This window comes from Apteryx mantelli, chromosome 12, assembly GCF_036417845.1.
Source record: "Apteryx mantelli isolate bAptMan1 chromosome 12, bAptMan1.hap1, whole genome shotgun sequence".
In the NCBI taxonomy this organism is placed as follows: Eukaryota; Metazoa; Chordata; class Aves; order Apterygiformes; family Apterygidae; genus Apteryx; species Apteryx mantelli.
Window position 1 is genome coordinate 15,169,482 of NC_089989.1, and position 21,409 is coordinate 15,190,890.

Sequence of the window (21,409 nt, forward strand, 5' to 3'; positions counted from 1 at the left end):
CTTAAAAAATGTATTTTCCTTTCAGAAGTGTTTCTTGTCCCATTCTTTGTAACTGAGCCTTACAATATTCCATACAATTTCAATTTTTTTCTCACCTAACTTGCTGAATTTTTTTCTTTTTCCCCCACGCTGCTCCAAACCTTTTTTCCCACAGAAGCAGCATTGCTTTTTGTGAATCTATAACAGCTAAGATCCCAAAAAGCAGTTTGCCTTTCAGGCCAGTGGAGCAATATAATGAAGCATCCAGTTCATCGAACTGCTGATTTAATCTTTTGAACACCAGAGGAATAATCTCCAGTATAGTTTTCTGTAACAGGCTGATAAGATTCTCCCTAATCATCCAGATCACTTCCCAGTCACCTGGGCTGTCCATGCGGCTCTGTGCGGACGCTCCTGTTCAGGCAGCGGAGGAATCTGTCAGGGCGCAGCCTTTAGTTATTTTGAGAACTGAAGTTTTTGCCCTGTGAGAGAGTTAAATTTCTGAACAGGAACTAAATGAAAAAAGGAACGAACCTGAAATAGTCATCTGAAACAGCTCTGACCTGTTCTCCTCTCAGCTATTCACAAATGTTAAATGTCATGTTGAGGGGGGGGGAAAGGAGGAAGGAATCCTGCTTCCCTAATTTCTTCTTCCCATTAGTATTGGTCGGAGAAGGCTTGAGCAGCGTCGGGAGGAGGCAGCTTTTCTAAGGTTTTCTGGGAAGCGCCTGCCTGTGCAGGGAGCGGTTCCTGTGTCGTTGCCGGTGGCCGCCTCGCAAACTAAATTTCAGTACCCGGTGCTCAATTTGCCTGTTTAATGGTTGTTTTGCTGAGAGCTTGTAAAGTTGAGTAGTTAATATACCTCAGCACACCAGCTTTCAGAGACCAGGTAAATTGATTGGTAATTTGATGAACTCAAAGAACATTTATAATAGGGTAAATAAAATGTGCTGGATGTCAGCGCTGCCTCTCTGCCTTCTCCGCAGTGTGTGTTCCCTCTTGGTATGTGTTGACTGATGTACAGTACATTACCTCAAATTACAAGGAGCTTTGATGCAAACAGCGACTAAGTGTTTGCTTCCTTCTCAGTCCGCATGATTAGCGTAGGGATGTATTTGCAGTCCGTGTGCTGAAGGGTGAACTGTCAGAGCCTTACGGTGATTTTTGTTTTCCTGGCATTTAGAGTACCTTTGCAGAGGGGAAAAAAATGATACTTATGGGCTGCTGCATCTTGGAGGAATCCATCCCCAGGCTCGACTTGTGAAATAAATGTGGCAATGTGTCGTTTGAACTTAGAGTCTTAACACTGAATTTAGCAGCTGAATTTAGATAGCAATCTGGTATCTGGTCTCATCGGTGTATCACTATGAAGACTTGTTAAAGGCAGAACAAAAAGACCTAGAATGTGATCCTGTCCGTCTCTGTTAGAACAGAAAAGCAGAATATTTGTCCAGTCTAGTCCAAAGAGAACGAAATGGGGGGTGCTTCTTTTTCTTTCTTTTAAAAGCTTTTTCCATTACCCAGTATTTCTGATATACCCTCCCCCTTTTCTTAAATTCAGCCCAATTTTTCCTTTATTTCATTCTGTTATTTTCTGATTGCCTAATAGTTCACATTTTTCTCCCTTTTTGTGCTCTTTATATGCTTGTTTATAAACAGGATGGCATTTATAAATGTGTACATATACAGGTAGCACTGTTACCAGTAAAAACAGTGCTACTTTTCTAATATAGTGCAGTGCACACACATACATACACATGCACACTCTCAGCCTCACCTATATTTACTGTAGTGTTGTTGTATTTTAGCATCAGCTACACTACCCTGCTGCAGTGCTGCCTGTTATTTCCATGTAATTGGCCAACCAGTGTACAATTAATTTTTGGCCCTGTTATTGCAGTATTGGCTATTTTATGAAACTGTAGAGAGTTAGCAGAGTGAATTGATTAAATATGTTCCAGACCTTAGCCTGGAGTCTGTGTGTCTGCTGGGATTTGGATGATTGAAACTTGTGCTCATCTTGGGATATTCCAGATCTTGCAAATTGTTTCAGGTAGACAAAACTTCCATGTGTGTATGGACTCCGCTTTGCTAAGACCCTGCCTTTGGGGAATCTGAGATTTCTGTTTTGACCTGCAGCATTCCTTCCACATGTGGCAGGAAAAAAGCGTCAATGTTGTGACTTAAAAATAGAACCAAGACCTAGGCCTATTTTAAAAGGTCCTTAAAATTTTAGCCCTGTTGTCACAGAACACACTGTTGTCATTTTTATGAAAAATATGGCTTGGAATTACTCTGTAAATTGGTCTGACTTCACAGAACATCTCGAACTTGTGCTGAAGTTAAGTGGTTCAGAGACCAAACTTCGAGAAGTGACTACTCTGCCATTTCAGTGGCTGAAGTGGTTGTATATGTGTGTTTTTTCTAATAGAGGTAGTTTACTGTGGGTGTGGTAAATAAGTGTTTCGTGACAGCCTAGGGCTACTTCTCTGAAGGTTTTTCCCCATCCACCAGTCATTTTATAGAAACATATAAATAAGTGCTATTCCAATTTCTTGAACATCTAATGCACGCTCCCAAGAGACCAGAATGACTCAGAAGTAGCTTGTAAATAACATGTTTTAATGTTCCTAAATATATGCGCACCATCCGGCCCACTGTGAGGTCTTGACTGCAAATGATACTTGTTTCACCTATGGCAAAACCTCCTGATCCCAGGATTATGTCTAGTGGGTCTTTTTGTTTGCCTGGTTTTCCCAGGTTAGCTGGTTGTTTGGCTACATGTTGCGCTATGCCAAAAATGATTCCAGTCTCAGTTTACCATTGAACACCTCGACTCGAATCAAGATTACCTGACTCACCCATTCAGTCTAGCCCCATTATAAGTAGATATGAAGTAACTAATTAGTTTTGCAGGCTTTTTTTTTTAATAATTATGGTAAACATGCATCTTGGGCACTAGAATTGGCTGCCTTCTGTGGAGTCCAACCCTGAGAAATGCTAAGAGAATGTTGTCCTGTATTACGTACTTGTCAGCGGAGTAGCTGTCAGCTAACACAATCTGGGTGAAAGTGTGTGTGTGTGTGTGTGTGTGTGTGTGTGTGTGTGTGTGTGAGGAGCCTGCCACCTGCTCTCCACCAGCCTCTTGTCCTACCAAAAACAAGACCCGGTTGAATGCGAGCCCTGGTGGAGCGCTGCTGGCAGAGGCCCGTGGGGCCGCGCAGGGTGTCCGGCGTGGGCGCACAGCTGCTGTCTGCACCCAGGGCAGCACTGCAGGTGAGAGCGGCAACGGGGAAAGGCCACGGAGCCAGAAGCAGCGGTGCTGGCCGCCTAATCTGTGTCGGTCTCTAAGGGGCAACAGAGGAGCAAGAGATGGGAGAAGTGTGTGCAGGCGATGAGATAAGTCTAAGCCTCTGATTTGTGAAGACTTGTAATAACTAGGTTATTTTAAGAGCAGAACTAGCTTTTCCTTCTCAATTATTGTGGTTCAGGTCTTTGCACGAGAGGAAAGGCTTAAATCTCTCTCTCTCCCTTCCCCCCTCGCTATTCTGAATAAAAAGCCATGTTTTTGCTTATATAATTTTAAGCCTACAAGGTTGCTGCGAGCTTGCGAGTCTGGGTCACTCCAGGAACGCCTGGATTTTTTTCCCCCTAGAGATGTCTTATGACGCATTGGACAGTGTACAGAAATTGTCTAATTTGTCCTGACATGTAGCAAGCCTTGAATTGGCTGGACTGTAGTTTTTTTGAAAGGGAGGGAACTCATCTGGGTATACAAAAATGCTCTATTGTGTGCCTGTCTGAACATGTAAAGGAGTTGAGAACTTTCAGCTGTTCTCTAGAGTCATTATTATTATTTTTAACTTCAGTTTTCATAACACAGTTGTGTCTACCACAAAATTACCTTTGGCAGTTCAGGGGATTAAGAGTTGGTATATGAGGCCTTTTGCCTTTCGATCATTCCTTCAGATGCAGCTTCTGTTAGGAGCAGCAAAAAGCCATTACTTGCTGATGGCTAATCATTCGTGTGCCATGGAGATGATAACTCTTCCCCCTGTTAGATGCAAGTGTTTGCTGCAGCAAGAACAAAAAAAATTGCATCCTCGCTGTCAGTTCCCGTGATAGGCAAAAGGCAGCCTGGTGAGGAATAAAGAGTTTGTCCTTGCTAGTTGAGAATAGGACAGAGCGAGGTTATAAGTTTGAGCATTCGCTTGTTCTGCGAAGAGAGGATATTGTTCCAGATCTGCAGCGTTTATTTATTTTTTTCCTGTCATCCCCAGCAAAATTACAGTTGCGTCTCCTTGTTTGTGTTCCTATTATCTGATTTCTGAGCTCAGCAGTCCACAGCTGAAGGGCTGGGAGTTTTGTATGGTCTTGTCCAGTAGACGTAGGTGGAAAAACTGACGCTTCATGAGCCCAAACAGGCTCTTAGGACACTTTTTCCTAAGCCTTTTCTTGTTGCACAGTCTATCAGATACAGCAGCCCCCCGCCCCAGGCAATATTTTGGTACAGGCATCTGTAATTGCTTTAGAAGCTTTAAGCCTACGTTTATTGCTTCTTCGTTTAGTCCTATAGACAAACTCTTTGGTTGTTTGCTTGGAGTACTCTGTTAGAGGTGGTGTCCAGAGATTAAATTCTGGGAGGAGATTTAGCTTAAGTCTGGGGGTGTGTGATACACGGTGGATGCACCGCGTATGTGACGCTCTTCCATTTATGCTCTTGAGAAGCCTTGGCAACAAGGCTTTACAAGAATTTTCTGGTTTAATGTTAATAAGTAATTCTTCCTGTTACTTTGTAACAGGCCAAAAGTGAGAAGGCCTTTTGTTCCCTCTCCTTCTCCTCCTGGATTTTATAATGAAAATATAATGTTAAATTGGTGGTGACCAAACAGTATTCAAGGCCACATGTGATGTCGTGTACCACGGTTGAGGATGGTTTTGGCCAGAGTACAGGAATGAAGCATTTGTGTGGCTGCCTGCACCGCCAGTTGGCGTGTTTTTTTTCTTTATATATATGCATGTGTGTGTATATATATTTGCTTCTCAATAACTGTGCTGTGAAAATGCCTCTCTCGCCTGATCGGTGGTTTGTGGTCCTTCTGCTGCGACTGGCTTGTGTTCGGACACTTTACAAGCTCTTGCCAGCTACAAAGATGTCTCTTCAATGCCTTGCCCTCTTCAGAAGAAACAAAACTATTCTGTAAAAATCATATGAAAGAAGATGACTAAAAGCGGAGAGGATGAGACCGTCAATGATGGAAAGGAAATTGCTTACAAATATCTTCAGATTTCTTTCTTATCCTTTTTACCATCCCTCCCCCTTTGTCCTTCTTGACTTTATCTTAGGATAAACATCGTATTTATTTTTCTGTTTACTGTGTGGAGAATTTCAATCCATTTTGAATAGCAAAATAAATATAAAAAGATACTAGGGTTCTTTTCTCTGGAATAGCTGATGCCTTGCAGGGAGAAATGGAGGTTATGTGACAGCAGTATTGTAAAGGAAGGGCAACAGAGTCTGTATTAATTCATTTTCTTGTTATCAGTGATTCATTTTACACTTTATTTTAATTTCTAAGTAATAATCAGCATTTTGTAGTAGAATTAACTTTGTCAGTTGTAAAAACAAATATACTCTTGGTCTATAATGGTGATCTAAGTGACATTAATAAAGGAGAATGACATCAACTTATCTTTCTAAGACTACTTTTGAGCTGCTGAGCTGGGAACTTTTTCCAGGTATTTATTAACTAAAGTTTCTAGTTCACTGGGAGATGAGTCAACATTGTCTCCATTTTAAAAGTGAGACCCTAATGTTTCAGGGTTTTATTTTATTTTTTTATATATATATATATATATATTATATATATATATATAATTTTGTTGTTGTTGTAGTTTCTTCACTTTTTGGTTGTCCAGGTATGGCTTATGTCTTCAAACTCAAGTCATGGGTAATCAGCTCCTCTGAAGTTTTGAATAATGAGCTCCTGAGCATCTGGAGGCAGACGCTCCAGCCAGAGGGCACCTGCGAAAGTGTGGATTTGTCTCTTCCGTTCCCCGTGCACAGTGACCTGCAAAGTCACTGGCAGTCTTTTTGGCTGTAATTGTTAAACCAAGCTCTACTACAGGATGAAATGGGAAAAGAAGCCGTAAGCGTAGTGAGAGAACGTTGACTGGAAATACAAATATCTTCAGAAAATGCTCTGGGCTTAATGATAATAAAGAAAAAGTATGGTGGCAAAATAAATTGCTGCTGATACAATTTTTCTTTCTCTCCCAAGTTTGCCTCTAGTGTGGCAGTTTCTCTCTTAGATAAATAAATGCAAAGATGAGAATTGCTGCCAAAAACTGTCACATTTCTGGAACTTTCAGCCCCTGATTATTCACGTTAAACCTCCCTCCCCCCCCAGCAGTGCAGTACAGTACTCTGAATATGTACACCCACCATTCTGTCAGATCTGTGCAGTCTGCGTCTGGTTCATCTTCTGTGTCTTTGATGTGCTCCATAACGTAGGCAAAGAGAGGTCTGATAGTCTCTCTAAAAACCTGACAGTTTGTGTGACAATCTGTCCGCGAATCCACAGGATCCTTGTCAACCAAATGAGTCTTTGAATATCAGAGGTTTTCGGCACAGTGCTTGCAGCATTGCATATGCGCTAAGGGGAAAGTACAACAGGCTTCGTTGTAACCTGAGAGATGTCTGCATTTTCCTTAATCATTTCAGGGACATCTCATCATTGCTTGTTGGCTGGTTCTCAGCCCTGCATATGTCGGGGTTATTTAGCAAAGCTTGATTTACTGGAAACTGCACATGGAGAATAATTTGCAATTGGGGTTGGAGGAAAAACCCTGGGAGGGGGTGGAAGTTGCAGGCTTTGGTATACTTCTGCTTTTTGTTTGTTTGTTTTTCTTTCTTTCTCTCTCTTTTTATTATTTTATTTATTTATTTTTTTTGTTTTAGTGACTCTCTCCCTTGCAATTCCTTCTGCCTGTTAAGGGCATGGATGTGATGCATTTTTTTCAGTGCTCTCCAGTCCTTCTGTATATTCTCCTGCCATGGATCCCTCCTATTCTGCATTCCTCTTGGCATCCAGTGAGTTGCATTCCTTGACTACCTGATATGGAAAAGGACGGGACCATGAATATAACTAAAATTTTTAGAAAGGGGACAGAAACTGTTTATTGGTCCAGTTGCCTGCAACTTGTAAATGAGGGTTAGGGGCCTTCTCAGCAGAGAAACCGGGGAGTTTTAGCTGTGTGGTTCAGTCTGAGGTGGTGGGGAGGCAGGTGGGAGGAAAGCAAGCCTCTGCTGGAGGCTGTATCAAATTACTAGCACTTGCATGATGGCATCAAACTTTAATGGTAACGTTCCTCCCTTTCCCTCCCCAAATAAGCTCCTGTGGTGGGTCCGGCAGGGGAATGTACTTAATGTTCTTTTATATAAGACAAGTACTTGATGACTGTCTTTCTTAGTATTTTTATTCCCCCCCGCCCCCGGTTCCCCTGAAGTGCTGGTCACTATCCTAGTGGAACTTCTAGCTTGGTACCCTTGATGTTCTGACAATTCACTTTTTTTCTCTCTTCTCCCGTTCCCTTCGCATTGATTCTCCGCATGCTTGTCGGTCTCTCTTGGACAGTGCCTGCCTGTTAGAGGCGGCGTCCTGCGATCTAGCAGCTCGTGCCTGGTTTTGTGACAGATCTGCTGCTGGGCCCCGTACATCACCGCAAGACTCGCTGTGCAGCAGCCCAGCCCGGGCGGGGGCTTTAGCGGGCTGCGTTGAGCCCCGAAAGCCGTGGGCGCTGCTTTCCCGGTGCAGGTCAGCCAGGCTGAGGGGTTCTCGGAAGCAGGTGCTGAAAAGCTGGATGTTTAATCAATGCCTCTGAGACCTGTTTACCTGCGCTTGTCAGGTATAATTGATTTGGGCATTTGCTGTGAATTCCTCACCTAAGACTCCTAGCTCCTATATTAAACTTTCAGCTAGGAGGGGAGCATAGGGATAGCCTTCTGCAGTTTTATCATTAATCTGGGCCTTTCGCGTTGCCGTTGCTGTCTTTGTCAGAAAGCCTGGGTTGCCTGCTGGCATTCTGTGGCCTTTCTCTTTGAAAGGTGACTTTACTTTCCAGAGTTTGTATTTAAAGAATTGCTATTGTTTTATTGCAGACTTTCAGAATGGTCTGCTTTAAAGCAACCTCATGTAAATGCAGTGCTTATTTCTTTCTGTGCTTTTGTCCCTGCTTTCTTTGTCGTTGGCTGTCTTTCTGGCTTGAAGATAACATGAGGGTTTTCATGCGTTCAGTGAGGCTCTTGCAACCTCTCCTGAGTTTCTAATATCTTTCTGTGGGATATGCATGTGAGACCTCTTTCCCTGCACACAGAGCATAAGAAGTGTATCATAGTTTTAACTGGACTCTTTCCAGGGTACCTTCCTGGAGACACCAAGATGCTTTGACTCTGGAGTGCAGTCTTGGTCCGGGATTGTAAATCCATTGCTGTTCAGATGGAGTATCTTGAGTTTGGGACCTGCTTCTAGGAAGTCTTGGGTTATAGCCTTGTTTGATTCACTATGCGGTTTGGGGCAAGTAGTGTAGCCTTTTTGTGCCTAGCTTGTTACCCACAGGGTAAACCTAGCTGTGGTCCTTTTCCCCCTTTTCCCTAACCCACCTTCCAAAAGTTTTGCAGAGGTTGGTGTTTTGTGGGATTTTAGCTATGTGAAGCTGTCTAAATGTGCTACAGCATTAATATCTTGCTTTCGACTCGGGATAATATTGCAGCATGAGACGATCTGTGCAAACAGGAATGTACTTTTGCCCGTGACTGGTTTAACTTTCCCATGTTGTTACTGGGGACATTGCTCTCTTCCTGGCTTTTCTGATTCTTAATCCAAAGTTTATGATCTCATAGCCTATTGCCAAAGGAAAGAATAAGATGACACAAATTCAATGCTCTCATTTCATTATTGGCCCCAGCGGGAAGAGTGGATGAACCCACCCACGAACAGCAAACAACAGAGCTGTGTTCAGATGTTGGCTTTGGATAAAAATCGTTTTTCCTTATCAGCAAGCTGTTTTTAGTTGTTTGCAACTTCCCTCTATTACCTTTTAAGAGAAAACATTTGAATTCTCATAAAAGCAGTTTAACCCCTGGCTTCTAGGCTCCCCATGATATGCTTTATGTGCATATTTCTTTCTTGTTAATCAGCTTCTATGTGCATGTGCACTTGCATTTGGTAGGAATGCGAAAGCAGGAGCGATTATCTTTTAGCCAAATGCTAGCTGATACCAACAAAGAGGCTGAGCGGGAACTTGAGAGTGTGCTCTGCTGGCGAAGAGATCGCTGCTTGCGTTGTGTCCTGAAATTTCCAAATTCCCTGTTTTGAACCAAAGTTGATAAAAGGGATTGATTATGTAGTGTGTTTTTTTGTTTTTGTTTTTTTTTTTTAACGGTTCCAAAGAGTCATCCAGCAAAAAAATCGGTTGAGCTCATCTGCCTGTGTACCTAGGAGAAGGGTGCAAGTAGATGGGGTAATTTTTCAAAGCTGTTAAGAACCATTTGCATGAGACTTGTGAGAGATCAGAACTAATGACCTGATTTGCAGTGCGTGTGAACCAGCAACCCCCAAAGTCTCTGGAGCCCGAGCGTACCTTCGTTCCCCTGCGGCCGTAATACGAGCAGATGGGGTTCCCAAAGCCTGCACTAACTGCAGCTTTTCTGTAGCTTTCTGTCCCGCACGGGAGCTCTGTGTCCAGAGCACAGGTACGCTCGCTGCCCCGGCGTGTGAGTGAGCGGGGGGCCGCAGTCACGCAGGGATACCAGGATCATGTGAAGTCTTATTTCCTCACTTCAGAAGCAGTGGGAAGGAGGAATTTGGACATCTTCCAGTTGACATTTGATGGAGGAGCAGTAACTTCTGCTTTTCCTTCGCCTTTCTCTCCTCGCCCAGTTTTGAGGTGTTTTCTGCTCCTGGAGCATAATATGAGTTTTTCCTTTGACACGGCACCGGCTCTCGCGCTCCTTCCGGCTTGATCAGGGCGCGCGTTTGGAGGTTTGCTGGAAGCCGGCGAGCGCGTACGGCGGGAGAGGGAATCGAAGCGACGCGTCTGTCAGGTGCGAGGCAGACTGCACCCTCTGATCCGCTGGCTGTCGCCCGCAGCGGCTGTCAAGGCCTCCGCTGGCCTGCTCCCTTTCATCAGAGGTATCACGAGCATTCATCTAGGCTGGCAGCATTTCAACAGCTGTTAATCCTCTTTGTATCTTTAAGCACTGTGACCACTGACAAGCTTCTATACTCTGAGGTGTCAAAATATCTCAAGATAGCTGTAGTGTGTGGGGTTTTGTTTTGTTTTGTTTTTTTTTTTTTTGTTTGTTTGTTTTTTTGTTTTTTAATCCGAGCACCTTCTGATCTATTGACCCAGTCTTAACCTGATGGAGAAATCTGCGTTCCCCTGTCAGCTTTTTGCTGCGGCTGCTTAATGTTTGCAAAGAATTTTGCCTAAAATTTGATTAATTTCTAGTTCCTCTTGCTCATGTTGCTCTGTCTGTTTTACATGTTACTGCAAGTAGTGCATGTTTCGCTGAAGTTGTAAGGAATGTGATTTGATGTCAATGTGAGAATGAGCTGGCAGGGTTTTTTCTTTATGCTTCAATTGCTTTCCCTCCTGAAATAGCCCTGAGAACGCCTTGCTTTGCTATATTGTTTTCTTACTTTCTTTGCTGTGCTGTTTGGAAAGGACCTGGGCAGTGTAGAGAGTTGTAGTAATGAGTATAGGAGCTTCTGTGTGTGGTTGCAGCTAAGGGGAAATGCTGAATTAAAATTGTCCCAAATTTAGCTTGAAGTTTTAACATTGCTTTGCTTTGGAAGGAGAATTTTCAGTCCTGTGTTTTTTTGAGAAGAATGGGGAGCAAGGGTTTAGCAGCAAATATGTTATAGGAACAGCAGGGTAAAGGAAAGTGGTGCTGTTGGTCTTTCGACTTTAGTTATGTATTTTTATAACTTCTCGATGTTTTTATTATTTGCTACGAACCATCATTTAATAGCAGGGGAAAAATCCTTCAAATGAATGTTTCTTTGTTTAGTTTTTGTCCTCTCTGGAGAGCGCTGTCCCCATATGACAAACCTCTGATGTTCTGAAGTTGGCTCCCCTAAGGCTCAGCTTTATTGAGAGAAGTGAAACATTTTAGGTGGTTCATTCATTCTTTCTTTGTCTCTTGTTATTTGAGTCCTTATGGTGTCCTTTGGTCATGTTTTTAAACTTATTTCTGCAACTAAGATTGCCAGGAGCTTTATTTAATAATAGTTGAGGTCTCATGTTCCACTTTTTCCTTTGTGAGCTTCCATTTTATCTCAAGCATCAAATATTGTGAGGGTAAATTAAAAGCAACATTGACATGTTGTAATTTTTATGTTGAATGTTCTCTGTTTTGCTGTGCGACTGAATATTGCAGTATAAAGTTAAGGTACTTGGCCAAGATTTTGGGCAGATCGGTCTGTTTCAAATGCAAATGCCACATCTTGATCCAGCTGAATAGCCTTTAGGTGTGCGTGGCCCTACTGAAGTCCCTGGAAGGGCATATGTGGTTTTTTGCTTGGTTCCTCACTTACAACCTTATTATAAAGTCCTAGACTTTTGTAGGCTGTTGGAATATTCTGTGCTGCCACAGTGTGAGAGGGTAAAATATTGAAATGAAGCAGGTTTGCAGCTAGAGCTGTATAGATGAGGCTACTTGGAAATTTGTTCTCCCTATGTAAGCACTCACACCGAAAGCCCCTTCCTCGTCTGCTACTCATTTAGCTCTTGTTTAAGCCAAAAGCAAATGCCACTTTCCTGAGGTAAGAAGAGGCCCAGAGGCCAAAGAAAACCTGTTTAACAGGCCTGCTTGTTGAGCAAACTCAGGTTTAAATGGTAAAACTCTTTTTTATTTTATTTATTTATTTTTTTCTTCCTTGAGGGAGCCTTTAAAATACTCATCCATAGCATTGGAAATACTGCTTCATTGGCGTTTTAATTTTTTTGTTTGGGAGGAGTGAAGAGCGAGAAAGAAAGGCTTGATTTAAAGACGAGAGGGACAGCCGGATCGCGTGCAAAGACGTTTCCTTTCTGTTTCTAAAACTGAGCAATTTTAATCTTTAGGTTGAACATCTTCTGTGCCCCTCCTTGATCTTTGCTTTCTGCTATGTACCTTGTGGTTTCTTTGAGGCCTCATTCCCTGCTCCTTTCCCTCTCCCTCACTGAAATTTTTGCCTCTCCATTCAGGTTCTCACTTGCCTGCTTTTCATGCTTTTCATCCACTTTAGGATCCAAAGCCACTTCATACTGGTTCCTTTCCTTGCTATTTCTGTCCAGGTTTGTAGCTGATGTCGAAGCCGGGGTTGTCCGTGGTATTGGGTGGTTGAACTCTGTCTCTAATAAACTAGACAAGGTCCTACCACAACCACCTTATCGACAGTGAAACCAGCAAATGAATCTGTTGGCTATTTTTTTCTTTCTTTAGGTGGGTTAAATGCCAACCTCATGCTGGGTCTCACGTACAACATATTTGTTCCTGTTTTCTTCTCCTGCTGCTGTTTCACTGCAGAGTGCTGCAGGCTAATAGTATCTGATGGGACTACTTCCTATTGCCTAAAAATGTTTAATTTTACTACCTTGCTTTCTCTCTTTCCCGCTTTCTCTCATTTTGATCTCTCAAATCCTGTCCCTCTGAGAAATCAGACAGTATGAAATATGAAAATTACTTGGGAAGTAATTGGAGAAACTGTGAGACTTAGGAAACCCATGGAGATAACGCTTACGCCTACTTATTCACATTATTTAATTTTTAATGGCAAATTTAATTAATGGAGCACAGGTCTTGTAGTTTCATGTGTGAATAAGTAACAGCAGGGAGCTGAAAGTCATGAGGTCTGTTTACAGGACAGAGAAAAAGGCTCCATTAAAAGCTGAGGAATGAATAAAATGGGTTTAATAGCACAGAAGCTTGACCATTATGTAACAAGTAAGTAAATGAAAACATTAATCACAATTTGTTGGTAAAATGCATTTTGAAGTGGTTACTCATCCGTGTTTTGTCAGTTTAAGTCTGTCTCTTAGGTCAAAGTTTGGAAAAGCAAAGTCTCTTCTGTGTTTTTTTTTTTTTTTTTTTTTTTTTTTAAAGTATGTGACATAAATTCAGGCACCAGAGATAAAATGCTTAAATATAGCACCTTGAAGTCTCAGCTTTGAAAACCTTAATAAACCTCCCAATTAGCTAAGCTTCACACAACTTCTGTGATACAGACAGCTGTTATCCCTAGCTTGCAGATGGAAAAGGGTGACTTGCCCAGGATTGCACAAGTGGCCGAACCACTAATAGAACCTCAGTTATATCTGTCGTTTCCTTTTTCCAACCACTGAACAATATGTGTAGTCTCATCATGTGCAGGGCCACAGCTGCATTCATGGGAAAATAAATGAAGAAAGGCAAGAATGGTGTTCTATATAAAATGACCAAGTCTGGGGAGAGACAAGATAGCAGCTAGAACTGGTCCTAAATGAATAACTGTCCTCACTTTCGGTACAGTTTTGTCACTTTTTTTATGATAGATGATTGCATATATTTTGCAGGTGCTTTTTCAGACTGAGAGCCTTGCAGATGAGCTTTGAATGAGGCAACTGCAGCTTTTTTAGTATAAAGGCTGGAGGCTTTGCTTAAATCAGCTTTATCAGCAGTTAGTGACACAAGACCTTGCAATGAAGTAGCTCAGGGTGTGCAGCGGCTCCCTTGTGCTGGCCATGCTTGGGAGGGCTGCAAGTTCAGCAGGGGAGGGGAATTCACCCTCCATCTGCAAGGGCTGAGCGGTTGTGAACTAACCCTCTTTCTGCGCGAGCTCAGGAGAATTTAACGCAAACCTCTTTAGCCCTAGATCAAGACGCTCCAGGCTCTGTTTGCCAGTGCCTTGACTGATACCTGATATGCCTCCCTATATTGTTAAAAGGGAAACATGCTGCATAATTTTCTTTTAAAGAATAAGTAACATAAGTAAAAGCACTGAGATGTAAAATGAATTTTCCAGTGCTAGCAGCCAGTTTTGATACTTGTGCTTCAGTAACTCACAAGATTCTCCGCAGCAATTAAAATAAAACCCACCAAAACAAACAAAAAAGCCCCTCAAAATAACTCATTGCTGGAAACACCTTGTTTTTGTGGTTACGTGAAAAAATCAAAATAATCAAAGCTGATGGCTGGCTGTTAGAGACCTTTTCTCCTCGCTTTCCCTTCACAAAGGCGAAACGCATAATGGAGGACACGTTGTGGCCTTGATGCAGTCTGTTAAAAAGTAAATAAACTTTTTAGCGTTTTGGGGGGGTTCTTTGAACTGAATATGCCTTTTGTTGTTGGAAATTGTTATGAATTACAGACGACGGCTATGGGGCAGGCCAGGCTCGCGCTGCCGTTGCTGTTGGAGCTGAGCGGTGCGTTCTTTGTTTCAGAATGCAGAACTCTACAAGCTGACGTCGGAGCAGTACCACGAGGCAGCCACCAACGCCGAGAAGTGGATAAAGTGAGAAGCCTTTTTTATTCTTTTCGGCAGTTCTGCTTGCGCTTTATAATGCTCTATGTATAGCCTCAGGATATTCCCTCAAATGGAGTGTGAAGTTACCTCCTGCCAGGTATTTAGGGGACTGAGCAGTTGTAAACTAGCATTCTCTCTCTCTCTGTGCCAAGCTTGACGGAATTTAGGATAAAGTTGTTAGCTTTTGCAAGGGGAGACAAGAGGGAGGACATGGACTAGAAAATCCAAATTCAGTGCAAATGTTTTCCAGGATTTTCAAAATGGCAATGGAACATGTTTAATTTCTTCAAACATTGACCCACTATATTTGATCTACACATTGCAGCATTGGGCTAGTGCATAAGAGTATGAAAAAGTCACTTTTAAAGTTTTCATTGACCAGGGAAGAAAAAAGTAAATAGCATAAATCTTTACTGTGTAAATTTCAGTCAAAATAGAGTTGTAATTATAATGTTTTCCTAGAATGGGTGAAATGATTTTTCTGACCTTTTTATTCATCTTGACATAATTAGAGGACCTTTAGTGTTGTTTTTTTACCGTGAGCATATTTAGTATCTAAATTCCATTTGTATTTGCTAGTTGTGTTATATAGCTTATTGTTCCACATGCACTAACAGCTGTCCAAGAAAAAATATTTTCTATAATTCTTTAATATTAATGAGTCCAAAGCAATTACACAGTCAAGAGAAGCACACGCATCTCTGTTGGGTAAACAGTTGGCCAACATACAGTAAACTAGAGTAGCAACATATGTAGTCCAGTTGGGTCTGGTCCAGGCTGTATGATACTTAATTGCATAAATAGATAATATAACAGCAATGAATATGTTAGTGGGGTGTGCAGTATATTGTGCTGTCTTTATTTAAAATTATGTTTCGCTGCCAAAGCATCATATAACCTGTTGTAATTTCACATTTTTGTTTGGACAGTCAAGCAATAACTTGCTAAAGAAGTCAAAACAAGGCAGCTGACACATTTTGTGCGTTTTCATACGATTTTCCGTAGTAGAAGTCTTAAGTTCTGTTTTTAAATAAAATTTTAAAAACTTATAGGACATGAAGCTCTGACAGTCTTCAGTCATTTCAGTCTTTTCTGAATTTGCTTCTGTAGTGGTGTGGTCAGTTGTTGGGAAGACCTGTAACTGACTTATGGGATTGTAAAGGAAGAGACTGTGACCTTGGGTTATGTTCTTTACTTGCTGTTACAGATTGTTGCTAAGCTATTTTTAGCTGTGATCTTAAATTGGATTCCGAAGATTTAATTTGGTCTCTTCTCTGTTCCTTGTGGAGGTAAAGACTGGTAATGTAGGTTACCCTCTGGTAATGCAACCATTTCTCAAAATGGTTAGTGGCGGAGACCAATGCAAATGTTAGTTAATGATTTTTCTTTCAAGAATCAGAAAATGTGTTACAGGGTCTCTGAGGTTCTTTCCCCTTTTGAGTCCTTAACATCTGCGAATCCCTGGCTTCTGGCCTTATTGTGCAGTCTTTTCCTATTTGGAGGCTATATAACATGAGTCATTAGCGATCGGCAGGTTCCTTAGGCTGCCCTCCTTAGATCCCAAATAGACACCCGGCCTAACATGAATTTTACTGTGAGAAATGTTCCTCAAGGCTATGGTGAGCCTTGAGAACAGACAAGCTGTGTGGGGCTAGTGAAACTGAGGGAGGAAGAGAACTTTGTACTCTCTATTGTCAGGAATAACCAGTATTGCACTGAGCTGTGTGTGAGGATGTGCAGTTTAGGATTGATAATGCCCTTTTGATAATGGCATGTGCTGGAAAAATCGTTGTTTTTCCTTGTCAGTGTGCAGTGCATGCATCTCTCATAATAATCTACCATGATCCTTTTCAGGGTTGCTGCCTCAGCGTACAACACACACTCTCAAAGAGCGTACGTGCCTCAAGCAAGGGTCACGACATGTCTGGGGCAGAGTGAGGGAGACTTCCTTTGCATGTGGGCATTCGTGCGTACTTGGTAGGACTTGAAGTTTGCATGTTATGAGAACCTCTTATTAAGCTTTGTATATTCAAGACTTGCTACTGCCTGTTTATGGAAATAAATTACAAGAGCCTGTGAATTCAATGGAAAGAATAGTTTGTTCATATTGTTTTGCACTTTCATATTAGGCAGACAAGCACAGTAAGTGCTAAGCTAGGTAAGACTTATTTATGCAGATCTAGTAACTTGGATGAGAAGAGCAAACTGAAACACGATCAAAGTAAAGTGGATTGGATTCTGTAGCCAAGCTATGAGTGAAGCGCAGGTCTGCCTGCTCCCAGAAGCACCCTGGGTGTGCCGGACTACAGCGGCTCCTCTACCAGCAGGAAATCAGGAGTGGCATTTTCTGCACCTGAAGAGGAGAATGCATCTCCTTTCCAGTGTGTCTTTCCACGTTCATACTATCTCTGTTTCACCGTGAACTCTCAGACCTGCCTTTCTCACCTCGTGAGACTAATCTACCCTGTGTTTGTTGTCATCCGCTGTGCATCAGTGTAGTTGATGGAGAAAGAGGGGAATTGAGTTGGGGCTGTTTCCACAGCGAGTATGCTGTTTTTCAGAGACCATGTTGCAGCAAAGATAAGAAATATCTGAAACAAAAAAAACAGTATTTTCTTGGCATTTATTGACTTCCTTAATTCCTTTATCAACACCTACAGCTCTGCACAACTGGTTAAGTGTTCAACGGGCCATTTCCTCTCCTTAGTGATTATATAGCATTTCAGGGCTTGAAAATATTGTATGGGCTTTCCACCAGTGACCCTTCACAGCATGCCTGCGAGGCAGGCAGGTAAACCTTTCTATCTCCATTTGTATAGAAACAGAAGTGAAGTGCTTAGTGCTGAGCTTCATATTAAATCACTGACACGGGCATTAGCTCTTGGCTTCTACTTAAAGGTGGGATGCTAGGCTCGATGCTTGCATGGCCTGGCTTGCGTGACGGACTTTGTTCCTGATACTTTCACCTGAACCCAGCCTGCTCCCGTCTCTGCATTCCTCCTACCACACTGTCTCATTCCTCTTTGTTCTGGGCTCTGTCCAACCTGTTTCTTTCTCCCAGGAAGGAGATCCTAGCAACAAGAAACCACTGAGCAGAGCTTTCGGCACCTTGAGCAACTTGCCCTTGTTGCTTACATGCTGTTGTGAATTGGACCATTGCCATGGACATATTGTCTTTCTGATTTTATTATAATTGGTGCATTATTATTTTTCTCTTTTGTTAACCAACAGAATTAAAGTCTGGGGACCTAGAACTCTTTTCTTCGTCCTTCCCTGTTTAGCAAACTGTGCACATCAGTAACCACCCACAAAAGAAGCAGCATGTAAATAAAAAGTCAGTGCTCTCCGCCCTTCACTTCGTTCCACATCCTTTTCTCAGTGTTCAGAGAGCCATGACTCAGACTGGGTTTAGAGAAGACAACTTGCTAATCCCCTCCCTGCTACAGAGAATAAAATGGCATTTCATTCCAAGCTCTATTAATGCGCTCGCTCCGGGGATAAAGCAGCACTCCCAAAAGGCAGTGGCCAAATTTTTTTCTGTTGCGTTGTCTTTGTCTTCTTTTGAGTGTTACATTTAGATTAGCTTCTGAGGATTAAATGTTATTACAGTTCCTGAATCTGTTAAGGGGAAGGGGAAAAAAAACCATCAGTAAAGAGGTTATGGCTTAGTGCAGGCACTCTTGATTTATCCTCAAAATGCTGTTTTTCTTTAATTTGATTTATTTTCTTTTGTGAAGGTGGTCTTATTTTTATTTTATTTTTGTAGCTGTTAAATTTGGATGCAAGGATTGGCATGGGTGGGGGTGGGCATCCGACTCTCTCTTTAAAAGGTAAAGCTAGGAGTGAGGTGAGGGGATTAGGAAGCTGTTAAAAGATAAAATTGTTCTGAAGCTGAATTTCCCTCTGAGATCTCCTTATAGTTTGCTGAACCCTCTTTGACGCTGCTTACCGAAGGCCTTGTTGCTTTGCATGTTGTGCCGAGAGGACTGCGAGTGCTTTGTGCTGTTATCAGGGAGTGCATAAAGAATGTCTCTATCTTATCCTGATAGAGATCAGCCTTGAATCCGCAGCAGCTCTCCGATGGAGAAACTGCCAAAGAGATTTACTCCATATGGGACTTAGTATCTAAGAGTTCCATTTAATGGTCCTAAGATCTTTAAACTTAATAGGCATCAGTATTTACGGCGATTATGTTAGAGAAACTGGCAAGTAGTAAGTATCCTCCTGGGCTGGAGGTGGAACAGAGAACCAAACTGCCTCTGTGTGGGCAGGGGGTGGAAGGTTCCTAGATGGACTGTCTGCGGAGCACAGAGCATTTACGGCTCACTTCCAATACCCGTGGAAATGAAGCTCTTATGAAACTGCACAACGTTTTATGGGGTTGATGCTCCCTCAGTTAAAATGGCAGCAGTAACCAGAAGGTAGAGGAATCCCCCCCCCCTTTTATTTTATTTTACTTTTTCTTACTTGATTGTGTAGATCTGGAAAGTTTATAAGACAGTTATGTGGTGATACTTGAGTTTATTAATCTTGAAATCTATTGCAAGGCCCCAGCTGTTTCGATTCTGAGCGCTGTGCCTGGCAGTCAAGCTCTGAAATAGATATTATGTGGACAGTGGGGAAGCCCAAGGAGAAGAAGAGTAGAGACATAGTTTTCAAATAAAATTGCTTTGGGATTTCTCCTATTATTAGATTAGAGAGATGATTAATTCAGTGTTGAAATTAAGAGCCTCTGCAATAGGGATTTTAGAATTTTCGGGCATAAAAGACTACTAGTGCTTGGAGCTCATCCACAGCCTTATCTCAGCATAGCACTTTTGTGCCCTGCAATGATGATACCTTCACAAGAGAAGGGTTTGGCTCCATCCCAGTCCTGTCTTTCCCTCAGTGCTTGGTTTGTGTTAGTTGTTCCCAATCCTGTCTGTAGTGAGTCTGCTCCACGTAATCTTCAAATAAAGGGATTAGTTATTAGTCAAAGCTTTGCTATTTCTTATGGTTATGAAGTTGGTCTGTAGTAGGAAATTGCTGAAACAGACTATAAGGTATGAGTCTCCCCAAAGTTGTTTCAAAAGTGGGTAAAAGAGTGTATGGGTCAGTTTTTAAACATTTTCTAATTCAGGAAGGCCCATTGTCAAGCAACTATTTCCGCTGGTGCGTTGATTTCCAATCACTGTATTTCCCTGCTGCTTTAGAGATATGGTGTATGGTAATGAAAGTCAAATATGTGAAATGAAGTTGTGTAAATGTTCCAGTTAGCTCAGGTTATCCTTTTTGGACTGATTTTTAATTCTTGAAGATTGATCAGCTAGCATGCTTTATCCAAACTGTCATATCTTCTTTCTGAAGTTTGGTTTCTGGGGATTGCTAAGATGATGTTTTTAAATAAAAGACTTTGTTTGTCCAGTTAGTAAATGATGTTCTAATCTAATGTTCACAATATCATCTTTCCTCCCATGCATGAGGAGGGATAATCAATAAATCAGTCCAATGAACCTAGATTGCAGTTCTGTTAGAACTGAAAAACTGGTATAAAATGTTAATATATATTCTCAAAATTACAAGAACCTTTCTTCAAAGGTACATTGGTAGAACTTGGGAGTCTGTAAAATTAAGAGCTGAACAGCAAAGACTGGAATAGCAGAGCAAGAGGTGCCAAAGACTCCATGTAGTCTATTAGGGATGTTTCTATTGCTATCGATTTTTGCATGGAGAGCACTTGTATTCTGTAGTAATGTTGCCATTATAAAGCTCTTAGATCAGGGCGTGTTGGCAGACCAAATCCAGATTGTTTTCAAAAGCATGGATATTCGTGCAGCTGATAAAACTCAAACGTACTTTGCGTATCAGAGTATGTGAAATACTTTGGCTCAAAGCTTCATCACAGAGTATGCAGTGAAAACAGAAGTGGACCCTGCTCTTAGTGTGGGAACTATGTATTCCACTGTGCACTGTGGTGGAAGCAAGATGTATTTGTCCAGGTTTCAAAGTATTTTATTGTGCGTTTAGATGTAATGACAGGTCCACAGCAAAGTCAGAAACTTCTTGTGCCTTTGCTCCCTCCCTCCCCTTGCCTTCAGTTGGGAAAGGTATCCTGGATATTAATTAATGACCTAACTCAGCTCTCTCCTGCTGTGTATTTGTGCCTCTGTCTTGCTGCATATGTGTTGTATAGTGTGCTGGTGGTAGTGGCATGGGGCTGATTTGTAAGGGATTGAGGCTAAAGTTGTCTGGGGAAGCTTTCCAAAAAGAGTGGCGAATTAAAGATGTCAGAAGCAATAATGCCTGAGAAACCACTTGTTACCAGCAAATTAATGACTTGTTTGCTAATTAGCAGCCTAAGGCAAAGCTGAGGTAACACTCCTTACGATCTGGTCATTAATTCATTAGCAACTGATTTCAAGGGCAGGGTTGCTATTTTGAACAGTAGTTGTATTTCTGATTTTGGATCATATGCTCTGCGCAAAATGTCTGCGCTTTTGAGTCAGAGTTTCCACTCAAAGCGACGGAGGGATGATAGGAGCGACCAAAGGCAAGTACTGATGGAGGAAATTTGAGGAAAGAAATAATGTGTCCTGTAGGTCAGACCTTCTGTACCCCGGTGTGTTCCCTCTCCATCTGCTGAGGAAACGACCGCTGTGGGCAGCCAGCTGTGCGCACCCTCCAGCCTGGCGAGCTCCCTCCCCGGGGGAGGCTGGTGCTGCTGGGTGTTCGTGGCCGATGAGAGAGCGAGTTCCTCCCTTCCCTTATAAAGGGAGAGAGAAATCATCTCTACCATCTCATCAGGCTTTGACTCCCCCCCACCCCCTTTTTTCTTTTCTTTGATGTGATTTTGGTAGTTCATGAAATCACTCTGATAAAATATTTTTGTGCGAGTCAGCAAT

The 21,409-nt window shown here is 42.1% G+C and overlaps 1 protein-coding gene across 4 annotated transcripts in view; it reads left to right on the top strand.

Annotated features, from left to right (window-relative positions):
* The window catches only part of CHCHD6 (coiled-coil-helix-coiled-coil-helix domain containing 6), a 117,242-nt gene that overhangs the window by 48,100 nt on the left and 47,733 nt on the right, over positions 1-21,409 (top strand). For 2 of the 4 annotated variants that reach the window (XM_067303318.1, XM_067303319.1), the window contains exons 6-7: positions 14,446-14,516; positions 16,383-16,505. In XM_067303318.1, the coding sequence (XP_067159419.1) occupies positions 14,446-14,516; positions 16,383-16,505 (194 nt within the window). The remainder of the gene's footprint in view (positions 1-14,445; positions 14,517-16,382; positions 16,506-21,409) is intronic. The other 2 variants (XM_067303320.1, XM_067303321.1) reach the window with 1 other exon arrangement.